At 47.5% G+C, this 19,937-nt stretch overlaps 1 protein-coding gene across 23 annotated transcripts in view; it reads right to left on the bottom strand.

Annotated features, from left to right (window-relative positions):
* The window catches only part of ZNF618 (zinc finger protein 618), a 184,918-nt gene that overhangs the window by 76,552 nt on the left and 88,429 nt on the right, over positions 1-19,937 (bottom strand). For all 23 annotated transcript variants that reach the window (XM_033858435.2, XM_033858441.2, XM_033858436.2 and 20 more), the window contains exon 2: positions 12,400-12,443. In XM_033858435.2, the coding sequence (XP_033714326.1) occupies positions 12,400-12,443 (44 nt within the window). The remainder of the gene's footprint in view (positions 1-12,399; positions 12,444-19,937) is intronic.

The following is a 19,937-nucleotide window of genomic DNA, read 5'->3' as shown; positions in this document are numbered from 1 at the left end:
CTCACTACACAGTCCAGCCCTTCAAGGGGTTTGAGGATGATAAACTAGGTGCGTGGACCGTTGCCAAGCTTCCTAACCTGCCCACGCCTCTCCTTCCTGACGTGTAAGCACTAACCTCAAAGGGTTGTTTAGAAGATTAAAGCACAGGGCTTCCCTGGTGGCGCAGTGGTTAAGAATCCGCCTGCCAATGCAGGGGACATGGGTTCAAGCCCTGGTCCAGGAAGATCCCACATGCTGCGGAGCAACTAAGCCCGTGCGCCACAACTACTGAGCCTGTGCTCTAGAGTCCGCGAGCCACAACTACTGAAGCCTGCACACCTAGAGCCCGTGCTCCGCAACAAGAGAAGCCACCGCTATGAGAGGCCTGTGCACCACAACGAAGAGTAGCCCCTGCTCGCCACAACTAGAGAAAGCCCGGGCACAGCAACGAAGACCCAATGCAGCCAAAAAAAAAAAAAAAAAAAAAAAGATTAAAGCACAAAGATGTTCATAAGGCGCCCAGCACAGCACCACACACATAGTGGGACTCATTAGCTTCTTTTTTTTTTTTTTTACATCTTTATTGGAGTATAATTGCTTTACAATGGTGTGTTAGTTTCTGCTTTATAACAAAGTGAATCAGTTATACATATACATATGTTCCCATATCTCTTCCCTCTTGTGTCTCCCTCCCTCCCACCCCTCTAGGTGGCCACAAAGCACCGAGCTGATCTCCCTGTGCTATGTGGCTGCTTCCCGCTAGCTATCTATTTTACGTTTGGTAGTGTATATATGTCCATGCCACTCTCTCACTTCATCCCAGCTTACCCTTCCCCCTCCCCGTATCCTAAAGTCCATTCTCTAGTAGGTCTGTGTGTTTATTCCTGTCTTACCCCTAGGTTCTTCATGACATTTTTTTCCCTCAGATTCCATGTATATGGAATCTGCTTACGGTATTTGCCTTTCTCTTTCTGAGTTATTTCACTCTGTATGACAGACTCTAGGTCCATCCACCTCACTACAAATAACTCAATTTTGTGTCTTTTTAGGGACTCATTAACTGTTAGTTCTCTTCTCCTGTCCTTACCAAGCACTCGCCAGGCAAAATGTGACAAGTTTGGTCCAACTATGAAAAAGATGAGCTCTTAGGCCATGGGTGGAGAACTCATAAATGAAGGCAAGAGAGGAATGTTTAGCCCCTGTGAAAACCAAAGGCGTGGAGGGCACGGCCCACTACACGCAGCAGCGATGAAGAGGAGGGAGAGGTGGGGACACACGTCGGCAGGTTCACCACGGAAGGTGGGCATGACCAAGATGGTAGGTGTGACGTACCCACACTCTTAACCATCGCGTTTTGCATCGAACCTGGAGGAAGTGGAAGCCAAGGGTGAGGATTCTTCTCTCCTGTTGGCAGAGCCAGACAGACAGTGAGGCTGTGGATGCCTCCCGAGATACCTTCTCAGATCGAGGGCCCTTGTCATTAAGGGGCTCAAGAAGCAACCAGGTCAGATCATCCTGGTTCCATTCTCAAGAATGTGCTTCTTCAGGACAAGACAAGACTTCCAGATGCTCTGACCTGGTAACTGCAGCTTCACAAGGAGAACTTGCTTAATTTGCTCAAGAAGCACAGGTGGGAAACTCGAGCTGGGTGGGTGGACTGAGGCCAGGTTCCCTAGAGATCCCAATCACTTCCCTTTGCTGGATCACCCCAAGCACAAGAATGCAGTACCATTTGGAAAAAGGACTTACCGATTTTGACGCATATGACTTGTAGTTTGCATTTCTGTGGCTGTCTCCAGAGGACAAATCCAAGGATGTCTGAATTTTCCAGAATCGGCCCTATTTGTGCAGAGGCTAGGCTTAACAGTAACTGATTAAGCAGAAAGTGAACTCTGCCCATCCAGAAAAGCAGGGGGTCCCCTTGGAGCAAGGATATGAACCCTCAGAATCAGCCTGCAATTTATGATTTTCGTAAGCCAAACTTTGGCCCAAGCTTGGTAGGGTGAGAACACACATTTCTGGAAATCAAATGAGCTCCAATTACAGGAACATAAACCTAGAGTCAAGATGAAGATGCAGCCTGACTAAAATACACCCAGAGCTGGTTCTCAAATAATTCATTCTGCTAAGACCATACTGGTCATTGACTAGCATCAGGCCTTCTGATACTATTGAATTTTGTGCAAATAAGGTTAATTTGTTTAGGGCTACTTTAATTTTCCTGCTGAAAACCAAAACGCTAAACAAGAAGAAGATATTATTTTAAAAATAATTATGCAGCCGTACACATGTGGTTATGAGATTAAACTATCCACCAGTGGAAAATCTTGGCTTAAAGGACAAGACTCAGCAAGGCCCAAAGCCATTTGATTATTTGGGTGACGGTGAACGAGTCTATTTCTCAGTTCTCTCTGAGGAGGAGGGATGCCAATCACTGCCTCAGATGGCCCCTGGGAGGAGCAATGTGAAAACTGCAGGACACAGGATGTGGATCACGGTAGCCCCTCCACAAACACGATCTCCACTCTCACCCACCCTCATCCTCACCTCCAGCCTCTCTCCCATGTCCAGGCTCTATGAGAAATCAACTGCCCTGAGGTGGCCCACACTCTGTCTGGGGAGAGTGTTTCTCTCTAAATAAAGCCACTTCTTACCTATCACTTTGTCTCTTACTGAACTCTTTCTGCGATGAGACATCAAGAACCTGAGCTCCACTAAGTCCTGAGACCAACCAGACCAACTCCCAATCTTCGTCAACACCGGTGGGGACGTCTTCTGTGCCGTTTCTTTGTCACAACTTTTTGGGCACTAATACCTGTTTGGGAGACTACCTTGGAAGGGATAGCATCTGAAATCGTAAGCGCAAATCTTGACCAAATTGCGCGGTGGATTTTGACTTAAGAGTGGAATTTTGGACAGCTTGGCAGTTAGAGACTTCACCTCAGGCTTGTCTGAAAGGGGTCAGGCTGCATCCATCGCAACCAATACCCCTCTGGGCCATATAGGCTGGGACTGGAAAGATGTGGACAACAGGAATTAAATGGGAAAAGACTTAGTAGGTTATGTAATTGGGTTTGGCCACAATATGAATTAGGACATTTAAAATGGAGTGAAGTACCCTATGTTCAAATTTTCATGGCCTTGTATCTAGGCAATGGAACCCGAAAGGAATTTAAGGTGTGCGGAGCTCAGAGGGATAACTCTAGGAAGGACACAGCGGACATTTTAACTGACCCACCCTACTGGATTCCTCCTCCCCCGAGGTACCGGCCCTTTTGGCTACGCGTTTCATAGCCCAGTCTGCCCCAGACAACCGGCGCAAAATCCAGAAAGCAGCTGCTGGTCCTCAGACTCCAGTAAATGATTTGTTCCAATTGGTTTATTTGGTTTTCAGTAATAGGGATATGGCCAAAGGTCTGAACGCACCCAGAGAAATATGCAAAAGGCCCAAATGACTGCAGTGGCTTTGTCCGCTCACAGACCACCAAAGGGGAAGCCGGCTTTTCTTGGCCAATCTGGCCCTGGCAGACCACAAGGCCCTTGGATACCCATACAAGGCCAATGTCCCCTGTGTAGACAAAAGGGTCACTGGAGGGAAGATTTTGATCGATGTGCCCTTTACAGCCAGGGCACTGGAAGAGGGAATGCTCCAGATGCCGGACAGCAACGGGGCCCCTCGGCCATTGATGGTTTTGCAATCAGAAGACTAAAGGGGCCCAAGGCAGAAAGTGGCTGTGCCTAGAGATACCATCTACAGAACTAATGTCGAGCCTCGGGTGGTCACTGATGTGGCAGGCCACTTGGTAGAATTTCTTATAAACACTGAAGTAGCCTTCTCAGTCTTAACCCAAAGGACTGGAAACCTTTACAATCATAAGGAATACGTAATGCGGTTGTCGGGGAAGAGACAGGGGCACACTTTCCTGGAACCCCTTTTGTGCGAGATCAATGGCCAGCTGTTTTTACATTCCTTCCTGTTTGTGCCTGACTGTCCCATCCCTTCAATGGGAAGAGATCTGTAACGAAGTTAGGGACAAGGGAATTACCCTCATCACCAAATGGTTCTAATAAAAAGCAAAGAGGAACAGATAAAATCTGAAGCTAAAATAGAAGCCTTAGTAGACCCTGGAATGTGGAATACTGAGGTTCCAGGCTTGGCCAAAGATATCCAGCTGGTGATTATTAAGTAAAAAGGGTTACATAGTGTCTAAATATAAGGTACAAATTTCTTAAACCTAGGGAAGATCCTCAAAAATGTTTGTAAGTAGATTACCAAAATAGGAGGCCACTGGTCTGACTAAACTCACCATAGCTGATATCCAGAGCCTGACAGGAATTCTGTAAAAGGTCTTCTCCCCTAAGCTAAATGAGGAAAAGTAAAACTTTCCAATACATGTGAATGGGTATGTCAGTCCTCCAATACCACTGAGGTAACCACCCAATTCTTTGAAAAAGAAAACAAAACTGTCCTTGTTTTACAAATGCAGTCTTTACAGGACCAGAGGAGTGACTCCAAAAATAATCCAAAACCCACCAATCCTTCTACCACTCCCCAAACCTTCCCTATTTATCTTAAGAGGCTTGTCAGTATTAAACAAAGGGGAAACAAAGTCATCCTAGGAGGAACTTGCCTGTACCTTTGAGATGCAAATATCCTATCTGGTCTTCTCAGGAACACTTATCTCTGCCATCTTTTTTTTTTTTTTTTTTTTTTTGCGGTAGGTATGCGGGCCTCTCACTGTTGTGGCCTCTCCCTTTGCCGAGCACAGGCTCCGGGCGCGCAGGCCCAGCAGCCATGGCTCATGGGCCCAGCCGCTCCGCGGCATGTGGGATCTTCCCGGACCGGGGCATGAACCCGTGTCCCTTGCATCGGCAGGCGGACTCTCAACCACTGCGCCACCAGGGAAGCCCACTGCCATCTTTTTAAATGCAAATTTTTAAAAAAGGGAAAGGTAATTTAGAACTTGACTTGTCACAAGGATAAATAGAAATCTTAAGTGTCTTCTCTGCAAACACTAGTAAAAAGGATTTAGCCATCTAGATAGGTGACCTTGATTTGTTCCATCTGCTAGAAGCCTAATTTGAATCCAACCCCTTGTAACTGATGGCTTTTCTGTTGTACCTGACTCAGGGCTGAATTTTTGGAATGGGAACTCTGAGGCCTCTGTGTTTGTGTGTTCATACGTATCTATATGTGTGTTGTAGGTGTTGCCAAACATTAATTCGTAAAAGAGCTCTACTTAATTGGCGTTTTAAAAATTAAGCGCTCGGGGTTTCCCTGGTGGCGCAGTGGTTGAGAGTCCGCCTGCCGATGCAGGGGACACGGGTTCGTGCCCCGGTCCAGGAAGATCCCACATGCCGCGGAGCAGCTGGGCCCGTGAGCCACGGCCGCTGAGCCTGCGCGTCCGAAACCTGTGCTCCGCAACAGGAGAGGCCACAACAGTGAGAGGCCCGCGAACCACAAAAATAAAATAAAATAAAAATTAAGCGCTTATATAAATACTCAGAAATAGAAAATAATCTGGCCAGAATGAATTTCAGGTTCATGGCATCTGGAAAATATTCAGGACTAAACTGATATTTGGTATTGAGGGTGGCCTAAGCTTGTTGGTTTGATTAATAGAGACATGTTAAGAGTCATCAGTGTTAAGCATAATACTTCTGTTTGTTTACCTTAGTAAACAAAGGTGTGAAGAATGAAAAAAAACTGAAAAGAGTTATGCGTGATCGTTAGTTGGGTAATTGGATTTTGTTAGGAATGGCCTAAAACTAGGCTGAATTTGGTTTCTCCCTCCAAAGTTTTCTTGAAATGCTGCTTATAATAACAGATAGTATGAGTTTCTTTGCCTGTAAGTGATATGTATTTGTTTTTGAGATCTCCTTCCCTCCTGTTTTACTTCTGATTCCCATAAGAATATGGCAGTAAAATCTCTGAGGGGGTAATGAAACAGGAGGGAAGGGGGCAGGGCACAACCTGTGAAAAAATGACATAGCCTGAGGACATGACATAAACTGATTAGAACCAAATGGGTCCAAGATGGAGGACAAATCGGACAAGTTGACTTCCACTAGACCTTGAGCCTCAGTATATGCTCACTGTAACACATCAGCAAGTTGAATGACATACCCACAGGCGCCATGACAGGTCCAAGGCCGACCATAAGGATCAAAAAGTGGGCGGTGGCCCAATTCCTGGAAATCCCGCCCCTTCCTAAAAGAGCTGGAATACTCCTCCCACTCATTAGCCTATGAAATGACCCACCCCTATAAAAACTGACAACCCCATACCCTGGTGCCTTTCTCACCTTCTGAGATGGCCCACACTCTGTGGAGTGTTTCTCTCTTACCTATCACTGTCTCTCACTGAATTTTTCAGTGATGAGACATCAAGAACCTGAGCTTCATTAGTCCTGAAACCAGGCGTGTGATCTCAGTTGGAAGACAGTGGGTTTTGGCTGGGTTTGAGTCCCAGCCGCATGGGCTCAAGTCCCAATCTGAGGTGCACTATTTCAAAAGGGCCAGGTATATTACATTGCTGGAGAAGGAACCTCCTGGGCATCTTAAACCTAGCCACTTATTTTTTGGCTCCTAGAGGTGAATGCTAAGTGGCAATAGAACTTTGCTGACACTATGTGAAACCGAGCAGGACCCTGGGGGACCCTCCTCAGTAGAAGTCCTTTCTGTGTCCCCCATTTCTTGTTTGTAGGAAAGAAGCTTCAGCCTCCTAGACCTTCCCTGAGTACCAAAGGGCAGATTCAAACAGCTGCTTGTCAGGTAAGGGAGGGAATGCAGAAACAAAGGAAGAGCAGTCAAGAAACAATAGTGCAATAATAAGGCAGGTTCTGGTTTTTCCTCAAGGAATACACATAACAATATCTTTGAGTTCTGCAGGAACTATGGCCCCCATCCAGGTGGAGGTTGGTAACTTCAGGCTGAGTATGATGCCTGGAGCGACACCCTGTTACCTCACCACCAACCAATCAGAAGAAAATCTGCACACAGTGGAAGATAAAAGACTCTGACCTCCTCCGCAAATGATTAACTGCGATTAACTTCCCCTTTTTCCCTTTAAAAACTTTCATGGTCAAGCAGAATCTTGGGAGTTGGTTCTTGGATACGAGTCCATCTTCTCCCCAGGTTGCTGGCCTCCTGAATAAAGCAATCTTTCCTCTCCAACAAAGAAAAAAAAAAAAGAAATCAATTGCCACCCACTGTTCCCTCCTCCTAGGAATGGAATTCAGCATCGTGGTGATGGTGGTGATAAAAGCAAGCATTTATTGAGCACCTACTATAGGCCAGGCATTGTGCTAAGGGTAGACATATCATTATTACTGCACTTAATCCTCACCAACACCACTACGAGGGAGGTATGAGTATAATCCCCATTTTACAGATGAGGAAACTGAGGTCAGGTAACTAGCCTAAGGTCACACAACCAGGAAGTGGATGGTGCCAGGATCTGAACCCCGGTAGTCTGGGTTCAGAGAGAGGGTGAGTTAGATGCCCAGCAGACCAGGCATGGAGAGTGGGAGCCACAGAGGCCATGCTGCTCCACTCGGGCTCTCCCAGGACCAAGCAGGAGGCTGTGCATTTTGGATGCAGGACTTACACAATGCTTTGCTGAAATGGATTCCTCAGGCCTGAAAAAAAGGGCCTTTTGGAAACTCCCTTCCAAGCCTATCTTCTAAGGTCCTGCCTGTCCTGAACCCTTGGCAATATGTCTTATAACATCTTGCCCCCTTGCAGTTTATTCTCCTCCTGGCAACCAGAATGATCCTTTTAAAACCAAAGCATATCATGTCACTCCTCTGCTCAAAATCCCCGGTGGCTCCCCATCTCACACAGGGTAAAAGCCAAAGTCCTGACAAAAGTCTCCAAGGCCATATATGCAGCCACATCGGCCTCCTTGCGGTTGCTCCAGGAAAGCTCCTGCCCCAGGGCCTTTGCACCTATTGTTCCCTCGGCCTGGAATGCACTTCCCCCAAATGATTGCTTGGCTCAGTCCCTCATTTCCTTCAAATCCTTGTTCAAATGTCACTTTCTTGCTGATGCAATACTCCTCCTGACTCTCCCAACCCCCCTCCCTGCTTTCCCCCTACAGCACTTTTTACCAAATGCCATACAATGTGTTTTCAGTATTTATTATGTCTCCTCCATTCCCACTAGAACATCAGCTCCACAAGACCAGGGATTTCTGTTTTGCTCACCACTGTATTTCCAGAACCTCGGTCAGACCCTAGCACTTAGCAGGCACTCAGTAAGTGTTTGTGGAATGAATGAATGAATGAGACTTGGTCTTATCACCTTCTCCCCCACTCCAATGTCCCTGTCCAGAAGATCCTGATCACTTGTTAGGGCAACTGGTACACCTGGTGAACAAGTGAGTCCCTCGGCTTCTTCTCTCCCTGGCTGTCTTATCTCCAGATGAAAGGGTTGGACCAGATTATCTACAGAGTCCTTCCAGCTCTGAAAACCTTCAACTGACAAAAAAAAAAGGGCATACTTCTTCATTACAGCAAACCTGTAGCTGCATTTACTTGATTATGAAAACTGCGTTTCCTTTAGAATTTTCCACAGTTAAGGCCCCGCAGCCTCCACGCTTCTTAAAATAAGTGACGTTTGGCTGCAGCTGTGCTACGTGATCTGTAACCTGCACACTAGGTTAGCATTAACCTCAAGTGCTGGGATCACTGGTCTTGTAAAATCGATCCAGGCTGGGTTACAGGGAAGTAAACCAAACCACAGTTAGTTGTTTCCTAAGATCAGAAACACCACCTCTCCTTGTCCCCCTCAATTTGACACTCATTCCTTAGCAGCCCAGGCTGTTGGTTTTGGGGTTTAGCCAGAGGCCCTCTGGAGAAGGAACAAAATTAGGTGTTCCGGGCCAAAAGGAAGGCGCTGGGACGAAAGCAGACCCTGGTGTGATAACACAGCATGCGCGGCACAGCTGGGAGCAGGGAGCGGAGGTCAGAGGGTCACAGGTCCCTCAAGGTCAGTCCCGACCAGGGCCATCCAGCCTAACTGACTTCAGGGAGCCTCGGGTCTTTGTCTGCCCATCTGAAACAGGAACTGCATGAGTCTAACGTTCCATCAAGTATCTACAACTCTAAACCCCACCTGGCCAGTCTAACCCAAGGCTGGGGTCAAATTCACCAGTGGCGTCAGCTAAGGACTATGTTAATGTTCTCCGGACAAATGTCCAGAGACGTTTGGAATGCAGCACTTCTCACACTGAATGCTGGGTCGCTCCACAATAATGCTGCTTTGGTCCTTCAAAGATGCTCTGTTAGGTTTAAGGACAGAATCGGTATAAACTCACTTGTGAGCTCCTTTGGAGGTCCTGCCTTTTGGACGAGCCCCCAGCCTATGGCCCAGCCCTGGTCCCCTAACAGGCTCCTCTAACCTCTGTAAACGGATCACTTCCTACGGGGAAGCAGGAGGGCACAGCGGTGAGGCACCTGCATCAGAGGAGTCAGACCTGGGCAGCCATCCTGGCTGTGGAGCTCACTTCCAACTGGGCAGCCTGATGCCTGTATACCTCTCTGGGCCTCAGCTTCCTGAGCAGTAAAGTGGGAATCATAAGCGCATCCTTCACAGAGCTGTGATAAAGATTACATCAATTAATAAATGTAAATCACTTAGCTCAGAGCCTGACTAAATGGTCGTTGTTATTATTATTATTAGAAATGTTTTCTTTACATCTCAAGTCACACACTGAGGTCTGGGCTGGCCCTTCCTGGTGTATATCCTGGCACTGTGGTAGTAACATGGGGCCCCATCACTGAGTACATGCAAACCTAGGTTAAACAGGGAGAGCAAAGAGATGGCACCCATGCCACCTCCCGCCTCCCCTGACCGGGGCAAGCATCTCTAATCTATCGCAGCACTCTTCTCCCTCTCACTACAGCCTTGGGCTGATAAGATTCAAAACAGAGCTTCAGGCACCTATGAGCACTGTGGGGAAACCCGCCTGCTGTCCTCTGATCACGAGGCAGAGATGCTGGTATGGGAGAGATTCATGCCTTGGAGAGTGAGGGCAAGGACCACATCCACATACAAGTTATGAGGAGTGGAGGGAAATCTGTCTCCATTCACTGCTGCAGACCCAGCACTTTGAACAGTGCCTGCCACACAGCAGATGCTCAAATATCTGCCGGATGAAAAAATTAGCATCTAATCCACCTGAGTCTGGGCCTAACCTAGCAGGTGCTCAATGAACACGAGAAGGCAGTGGGGGAGGCTGGCTAGACCCTCACTTGAGCACAGCATCACCGTGTAGAGAAAGCACTGGCTTAGGCAGGGTCAAGGCTTGGCACTGCCACTCACTCAGCACATGACCCTGAGCAGGGCCTTTCTTCACCATGTGTACAATGAAGGGGGTTGGGAGCGGGGAGGGGAACCTGACAAAGCCCAAGGCCCCTTCCAGTCCTGACATTCAGATCCAGAGAACTCTTCCAGGCACTGCCAGTCTAGGGACTCCCACTGCCCCGCAGGCCATAGCCTCATACACTGTTCTTACACAAGATTCCACTACCAGGGGCCCAGGAGAGAAACACAAAGGATCTGGGCAACTGCTGGCCACGTGAGTCACTGTCCAGTTTCCCAGGCCCAAGTCCAGCTGTGCAGCCCTCCATTCCAGCCCACACTCCTGACTCCTACATCATGCATCTTCTCCCATCTCACTCACTGTACCTATCCCATAAGCACTCACTGAGCACCGGCTGGAGGCCAGCCCACAGCAGTGAACAGGACAGACGTGGCCTCCGCCTCTGGAGCTGGCAGTCAAGAGGCAGAGAAAAGTACACAAATACGTGGAACAGTTGAAGAGCATAAACTGGCCACGAGGGCCACAGGCAGGGCCAGAGGGGGTCAGAAAAGGCTTCTCAGAGGGGAGGATGGAATTGAGACCTGAAGGATCAAAGGGCACGAATCATGGGAAGATCACGGAAAAGAACATCCCAGGCAAAGGAACAGCAGCTGCAAAGGCTCTCAGGCCAGGGGCTGGCAAACTACGACCACTTGTGTATTTACGTATTATCTCTGGCTGCTTTCGAATTACACTGGCAGAGCTGAGAAGCTGCCACAGAGACCTATGGCCTGTGAAGTGTAAAATACTTTCCGTCTGACCCTTTCTAGGTAAAAATGGGCGACCCCTGGTTTACAGTGTTAGATAAATAAGAGAAGGTCAGGGTAGCTAAAACAGACTGAGCAAGGGGGAGACATACGAGGAGACTGGGGAGGTGGGTGGAAGCCAGGCCATGATGGCTTGGGTGGGACACACTGACCTCCAGCCTGGTATCTCCTGCAAACGGGGACCATAGTGATCTCCCTGAAACACAGGGCTGAACACCTTACTCTTCTGCGCTCTTGGTTTCCCAAAGCACACTGCACAGAACACTGGTCGGTCTCTCTCTCTCTCTCTCTCTCTCTCTCTCTCAGATGCTATCAAGCAAACACGCCAGCACATGAAATGCTTGGAAAAGTTCCACAGCAAAGAAATCTGTTGACTTTGTTTAACTCACCATCCTTCAAATTTATTTGGCCATAGAACCCCTATTAACATTTGAAGAACTAGTGTTCCATGTGCTGAAGGGCAAATGCCTCTGCTTGGCACACACAGCTCCAGCAGGTAACCCCAGAGCCTGTTCTAGATTTTGAGGGTGTGGCCTGGGGAGCCGTCTCTCTAGTCTGTCCCTTGCCTTCTTGCCTCCAATACCCTAAATAAAGGTCATCTGGCCACTGCAGCTCTGCTCTACCAAACGAACTGCAGCAGGAACACTAACATTTACACCAGGTTAAGTGCCTGCCTGCGCCCCCGGTGGTGGATGTCTACTACATGGGCCTGTCCAGCATCGCCTTCCCCCATCTTTGGTAACGACAGCCCAGCTCTCCTTTGGGGACCACCTCTCCCCCATCTCCTGCCAGCTCCAAGGGAGAGGTCTGGCTAAGCAGAATATTCCATCCTCCTGCTTTGGAGGGATGGGTTCAGGATACGAGCGCAGGACCCAAGCAGTATCGATGAATTCCAGACTAGGATGGGCGTCCCTGGAGTTCACAATGCAGCAGCCGAGATACGGGATTCAAGCCCAGGTTCTTCTGCCCAGCCTTGCACTTCACCCTAAGTCTCCCCCAACTTGAGCGGCCAAGGCCAGTTCAGCACTGAGTCATCCTTAGATTCCAGTTACAGGTGCCCAGAGAGGGCACCAGGGGGGCTGGAAAGTGCTACCCACAACCTCATATCCTCCAGGCAAGTATGGATACTTCTCAACAAACGGAGCTGGCCTGGACCATTCATCCTTTCAGGTGGAAGGTGATGACCACAGAGAGGTAGCTGTTAGTCATGAAACCAGGGCGAAGAAGACGGCGGGGGGCGGGGGGTGGCGCGGGGGTGCAGTAGGCAGCAGGGGAGGCGGAGCATACCTGCTTGCCGTGCTTTTCCTTCCAGCTGCACTGGCTCCGTCAGCCTGCAAAAGAAACCCAGAACACCTAAATCAGCCAAGAGGAAAACACAGATTCTACCCACTGTACCCTACCAAGCTCCCGCTCAAACACCAGCCTTCAGAGGGGGTGAGCCAGCCACAACGCCCTACTCCATTCTTCCAGGCTAGAAGTCTGCCCCCAGTGGTAAGAGGGAGTTAGGACAGCCAACCCCCCCACCCCAATTTGCTTGGCCCTTTAAATCCAACTGAGCACCCACTGCCAACACAAACCCAGCAACCACAGAGCCCTGGGGACTCAGTGAAAAGTAAGTAACCAACTAAATCTGAGATTGAATTGCACCATTTTCATTTTCAGCTGGGATTTCCAGTGAAACAGTAGCTGAAGATTTATTCCTACCAACTGGAGGGGGAAAATCCTATTATGTTAAAATAGTCTGTCCCCCAACCCTGCAAGCAGGATGAGGCAAGAGAGCACTGCTTCATAATCTCTTTTATTTGGGGCTGGGTGATGGGAAGATAAGGCTGACCAAATGGAATTTTCAGAAATCATAACATTTTGGTTCAGATGGAGAGACTGAGGCCCTGGGAGAGGAGGGAGCTGCCTGATGTCTCATGAGGACTGCGTGACAAATACCCGGGGATCCTGACTCCTAGGCCAGTGCTGGGGGGACCTCGATGAGGAGGCCAAGGACATGGAAAAAACGCCTGGGTTCTCCACCACCCCTGGTTGCAGATGCATTCCCCAGCTTTGTCAAAACGTTAATAATAATGGTAATCACAGTTAGAATAATGCAGGTTCAAGACTCTAGCGTACATGTGTTTCCAAATTCAGAACCCTTCCAATTTTAGAAAGGCAATGTGGCGCATGTGTTCTCTATTTTGAAATAACCCTGGCAGGGTCTGGGGAGGCCCTGGTACTCAAGCACGTTGATATTTCTATAGTAAAACTTATGCAGTCAGCCCTAAGTGGGCTAAACGAAACCGGGCACTAGCCTCTTCTCCCTTCAGGTCAAGTTCTGCCGCCTAACCAGTTACAAAACATCTTTTTGTTTTCAAGCTTTTCGAATTTCAGGATTGCAGATGAAGGATTGAGGACCTACAACAAAAACAGCGGCAGCTACCTTTGGATGAGTGCTTTCGAGAAGCTGCAAGCTGGCAAACCCAGATGGCGGACTTCAATTTAAACAGTCAGTATATCAAAATAAAGGCATTTCACCCCCAAGAAAGCCAGATTTCAGCTTCTGAAAGCAACACGTAGTCCCACACGACTGGTCAGCTAAAGCTGACATACCTGGTTCACCACAGTCCCCACCACCCACTCTTGCCTACTTCCCACCCCACGGCCTGGCCCCTGCGGGTACCCCAGACTCGCTCCCTGAGCTAACTTCCCACCCGGCGCTAGCGTGTGGGCATTCAACACCTCTCACCGAATCCTCTTGATGGGTTCCCCAACACACACACACAACAGCCCCATTTAAGTATTTCAGGCATTTATCCAACATCCCACGGCTATAAGCCCAGGTCTGGGTCAACTCCAATGCCCACCTTCCTCAGCTCTGGAATATTCTATCTCCCTCCAACACTCAGGAGGGACAATCGGGAAACGGGGTGAACACACACAGCCTCCACTGCCCACACGAGGGAAATGGAAAGGTGAAGGACAAACAGGGAGGTAGAAACGTGAGGCCTGGGAGGGAGCAGTTAACGGGATGCCAGTGAATTATTTCCACGGAGGAAACAAGAAAGCGGAAAATGGTTTGCAAATCATTTCACTGGGAGCAAAAGAACACGATCAATTACAGCCTCTTTCCAACATCTTGCATTCGTCAAACTTGTATGGAAAGCGAATGGGAAGAAGTTGTTCTAATGCTCATATCAGAAGAGGCAGAAGTGGTAGAGGTGGAAATTCTATCCCAGAGAGCTTAAAAAAACTGTAAAATCCCCAATGATCTCTAGTCTTTCAAATTGCAAACTGAACTCCAGGCATGTATTTCTAGAATTTTATACATTCTTTTAATGTTGTTTTAATGCTTTTTTTTTTTTTTTTTTTTCCTTTTCCTTCACAATTTCACAGAGTTGACCAGTTCAAGCGTACTGAACATGGGACTGGGTAGGGGAGAAGAGTCTCTCTTTTAGGCACATCTGACCATCTCCACCCATTTTCCCTTTCACTGTGTTTATGATATTTGAGCTTCTTATCACTGGTTGCTACATGCATTTTTGTTTTCCACCCATTTTTATAAAACAAAGACAAAATGCTGAAAATTTTCAAAGAGCTGTCCAAACAAATCCTTTTGTAGAAGCCTAGATGGTACAACTGGGGAAATGAGATGGCTGGAGGGAAGAGTTCATCCCTGCAGGGTGGGAAATGTCCGTTTATTGGCAGAGATGAGAAGTAGATATGGGAAGGGGGGTAGAGATGGACAATGGGCACAAGTGAGAGATGCCCAAGAGAGCATGTGTCAATATCACAGCACCTGTCAATCTCAGCCTTCAGGCCTGGCTGAGTCCAGACCCACCGTAACAACAGGGGACAGCCTCTCAGGCCCCCCCAGCCACAGTGCTCAGGACACCCATTCTCATTGTAGAGATCCCTAAGGTGCCAGGCCGGCTTTGTCTGTGTCCTCACAAATATCTCAGAGCAAGCCCTACTGTTTGAATTAAGCTGACTTTGCCATTTTCCTAGGCCCAAATGGTCTACTACCAGCAATTTCATGCAATTCATCCCAAACCACAAACTCACCTTTACCCAGTGTAATCTGATCTGATTCTCAATTTAAACCAAAGTTCAAGAGCACAGGGCTTAGAGTCAGACAAGTCTGAGTTCAAGTCCTGGGTCTGCCATTTTCAAGCTATATAATCCTGGGCAGTTCATCTGCACTCTCTAGGCCTCAGTTTCTTCATCTGCAAAATGGCAATATGCCAGTTGGGCCCAAGAAACCGAGGCACAGAAAAACAGAGTGACTTGTACAAGATTACACAGCAGACGAGCAAGAGGCAGAGCCACGCCTGGACTGAGCCAGGAGTCTTCCCAGCCTGTCTCCGGGCCTGATCTGAATCCTGGGCTGCAAGTCAGAAGGTCTACCAGACCCCACAGCCCTGAGGCCTTCTCCAAAGGGCTGGTCAGAATGATACTGAATGCAGCTATGTAGGTAAACTACTAAGCAGGCCAGGGATGTGTAGTAACCACTGAAGTAACAGAAACTCTTATTGCTGTTGCCACTGGACCATGTGCTCCTGAAGAGGCAGCTTCTGCCTGGCTCTGTCTGGGTCTCACTTTGAACCTTGGGCAAGCTCTTTCCTTTCCCTGGACCTGAGGTTCTCATAGGTAAAAACAGGCACGGGAGGCACGAGAGTTCAATCCAATCATCTCCCCCTCCTTTTCATCTCTGATACTCTATGTGGAGCTGACCCAACCTTAACCAAACCCCTCAAGGGTAAATGAAATATGGTGGGGGAAGTGGACTCATGAGAGGTCCTCTTCCTCACTTTCACACAGCTGGGGGTAAAGGTATCCAAGCCCCCCCCTCACCCCGCCCCCACTCCCCGTAAGGGCACCTGCTTCCTCTCCCAGCCCCATCCATTCCTAACACACCAGCTTCTTCTCAGGACCTGGGCAAGGCTATTTTTAGTTTCATTCGACCCTCCTCTTCCCTCCCAAATGAACGTTAAGTTGTTCTTTTCCATTCTCTTATTAAGGATTTTCTTGGAAAGAAAATATTATTCCAAACCCAGAAATTTTATTTCTAAATTTGTGCAAATGTAAGTTGTAAGACATTAGCTGCATTTCACATTTTGTGCAAATGGCAGAAACAGGCAATTCGTGTGCTACGGGATGGGGGCTGGCCAACGATTTCGATAAAATAAACCCTTTTTTAATTTAAATGCTAATGCACTGAATTAAAATTTAATAACTGAGGAAATTGAAAAGCCGAGCAGGAATATTGGAAATAAATCCAAGCAGAAACAGCTGAAATTAAAAATTCTAGAGAGTGGGAGGATAGCAGCTAAGCTGTCTTATATGATTACATTTTTTTTCAGAATGAAGCAAAAAAAAAAAAAAAAATCCTATCTCTCGCTGGCTCTAGGGCAGTAAATCCGCAGTGCTGTGATTTATTGCTCAATTTTCCTGAGGGAAAAAGGCTTTCTTTCATGCTGAAATATTTCATAAATTTCAAGCCAGCATAAATTCTTAATTTAAAAGTTATGGAGGTCACATTTAGTGCACTGGTACTGTTCCAAAATCTTAAAGGAATAGCAGCGACCGGAAAAAAAAAAAAGCAAAAAGGAGGGGTAGAATTTGCTCCTTTTTTTTTTTTTTTCCTTTTTTCATTTTGGTTTTAATTTGTGAGTTGAAATTTCATTATTAAAGATTCTTCCTGGATGGATGGAACCCAAGCAAGCACATGGGGAACTGGTGTGTGCTTGGAAATCTGCTGCAAAAGATGAAGAGATAAAGACTTAATTCAATTATAAAAAGGCATTTTTTTTTTTTAAAGCCACTTGAGGAATTTCTGGTAAAAATTTCCTTCCTTCATTGCCCGGGAAGGGGTGAGAGTGGGGGAGGGTGGCCCATGTAATTGCTTCTCTTAGATCGCCAATCTTTTGTGCACACTGATATATTCATTTGTTATACAGCTGTTCAGCAGCGGAAAGAATGCTGGGATGCCCATAATTCTAAGCAAATCAATCAAAAATTAATGATTTGTCATGCTTGCACAATGGAGGAAAACAGCTCCTTGGGTCCTGGCTGCCTGATCTCGAAGAATGAAATGTCTTTCTGCGATAAGAGAGCGGAGCCAGAGGCTCAGGGAGGCCGAGGGGCCACTGCAAATGTGAGGGCTCATGGACCCGGAGCTCTGAGAGGGTGGAGTGGGCATCTCCAAGATGGTGCATCAGCTAGTCAAGCCAAGGATGGACTTGAGGCAGCACATTTCCGTGGTGGTATAATTAGGATCTTGCCTTTTCCCTCCCCCACTGCAACACAAACATTGCTTCCTCTCTGGAGACTTCCAACGATTCCCCCTCCCCCCAGCAGATCTGATTAGTCCCTGTTCATTGTTCTCCCAACACTGCTAACTCACCACCACCAGTGCCTTTCACCAGCTCTATGGGATGGGGACCACAGTTCCTGGAAGGCCTGTGCCTCCCAGACTGTGCTCCTCCTGGATAAAGACCGCATCCTACACGTGGCGATGTCTCCAGCACCCAGCTCAGGGTCTGGCACAAATATTCAGCAAATAAGGTTGAATCCGTTAATTATTATTTCTCAGGAAATACTGATACCGAGAGGTTGCTGAGATGAACGATAAACTGCACTGGCAATTATACTTGGATAAAATGTAACAACTGATCTTAAATAATCAATCACTCCTTTCTTCATTCAACAGACATTTCTTGAAAGCCTACTATATGTTCAACTATGCTTGGCTTTGGGTGGACAGCCTCAAATCCACTACTGGACAATTCCAAATCCCCAGTGTTCACTGCTTCTCGGCTTCCTTCCACCCTTGGAAGGGAAGAGTGAACGTGAACCGGGAGAGGAGGGACGTTCTCTGCATGCTCAAACGTCTTTGAAATCTCATTTTCTTTCTTACTAATTCACGTGAATGTTATATCCACAAGTACCAAATGCATATTACTCCAAAATATGTCTGTGTACTGCATATATATGTATGTATGTTAGTTTGAACACAAAAATTCTGTTTTAAATTTCCAACTGGTATAACTGACCCTGCAGGAAGATGCTCAGCGTCAGTGGTGAGTGAAACCAAGTGCACTTGACCTGGAGGCCTGCAGGAGGCACCGAACCTTCGAGAAGCACCTACCAGAGCCCCAGGACCTGCCCAGAAGATGATTCTATGTCCCCTACTATTTACTGGGAGGAGGACAAGTGGGTCTGAAACAACTCAAACCTCATTTATGTATCTCTTTCCTTTCCAACAGCCAGTGGATCCCCCAAATTTAACTTGAACTTTCTGTTCCATTGAGATACATGACTCAAGTCAGAAGAAAGTCATTCGCTCATCTGACAAGTATTTACTGAGCTCCTTCTATGCACCGGACACTATTCTAGGCAGTTGGGATATATCCCTGCCTTCACTGTGATTATATGCAGAGGGGGCAGATGGTAGTATTAGGAGTAATAAACTAGTAAGATACATAGTATGCTAGAAAGTAATCCGTTCTATGGGGGGAAAAATAGAGAAGGGCAGGGAAGAATCAGAATGCTGGGCCAAGGGAGGAGCCGTGGGCTGCAATTTTAAATAAGGTGATCAGAGTAGGTGTCACTGGGTAAACAATGGAAGTTGAGGGGGTTGGCCATGTGGCGACTAGGGAAAAAGGAATGGCCAGTGGGAAGACCCAAGGGCAAGAGTGTACCTGGTGTGCTCAACGTACAAAGAGGATGCCAGTGTGTCTGCGGCAGAGTGAGGCAAGGATGAGAAGAGGTGGGGGAGGGGGGGAAGAGCCTCACCGCCACTGAAGGGCTTTGGCTTTTACTCTGGGGAGCCACTGGAAGGTTCGGGCAGAGTCAAATGTAATTTGACTTCCATTTTGAAAAGATCATTCTGGATGCTGTGTTGAGAACAGACCGTAGGCAAGGATGGGAAAAAAGATCCATCTTTTTCCAGCCCAGGAAAAAGATGAAGGTGGCTGGGACCAGGGTCGTAGTAGTGAGGGAACTGAGGAAAAACACTGCGTCCTGAGTCTACTGGAAGGTAGAACCAATAGGACTTGCTGACGAACTGGAGGTGGGGTATGAAAAAAAGAATCAGGGAAGATTCCAAAAATCTTGGACCAAGAGAAATGGATGGCGTCTCTCTGGTGCATGAGAATATTAATCATCAGCACAGCACTTTATAGATTGTTACACTGCACTGAATCCTCCAATAACCCCGTGAAGAAGACACTGCAGTTTATCCCCTTTGACCAAGAATTCACCAAGCACCCAAGGGGCCAAGTGACGTACCCAAGGTCACACAGCTGGCCAATGGCATGGCCAGGGCTCACACATGTCTTCTCACCCCAAGTCCATGGCCATTTCCTCTACATACTTGGCCCTTCATCTCTAGAACAAACGAATCAAACCTGCCCCCAAACGATGTAGATAAACTGTTTTCCTATCCAACCACTGGGCCCCAACTCAAGCACAGGTAGTCCCCACTTTTACACACCAGGTGTTCATGGAACACATCCACGAAGGGTGACTGTACCAACACTGAACAAAAGCTTTGCAAGTTAAAAGAGGATTCCATTCCCAGGGAACTAAATCTGTTACAAATTCCCTAATTAGACCTTGCTTCTTAGATCGCGTTCAGTGATATGGTTCTAGCTTGTGGTACTTGGTTCTACTTTTGGATTTATTTTCCCAACTGAACATGGTTACTCAAAGCCACTGACGGAGTGGTTCCGAGCTTGAGGGGTGGAGTGGAGGCTACCAGAGAAGACTCTGGGTTAAAAGAACTGGAACCCAGGTAGCTGACACCATTTTTCGGTAGGTATTTATAGAGTTCAGAC

The sequence above is a fragment of the Tursiops truncatus genome, chromosome 6 (assembly GCF_011762595.2).
Source record: "Tursiops truncatus isolate mTurTru1 chromosome 6, mTurTru1.mat.Y, whole genome shotgun sequence".
Classification (NCBI taxonomy): domain Eukaryota; kingdom Metazoa; phylum Chordata; class Mammalia; order Artiodactyla; family Delphinidae; genus Tursiops; species Tursiops truncatus.
The sequence above is the reverse complement of the archived record's forward strand: the minus strand, read 5'-3'. Positions and strand labels throughout refer to the sequence as shown.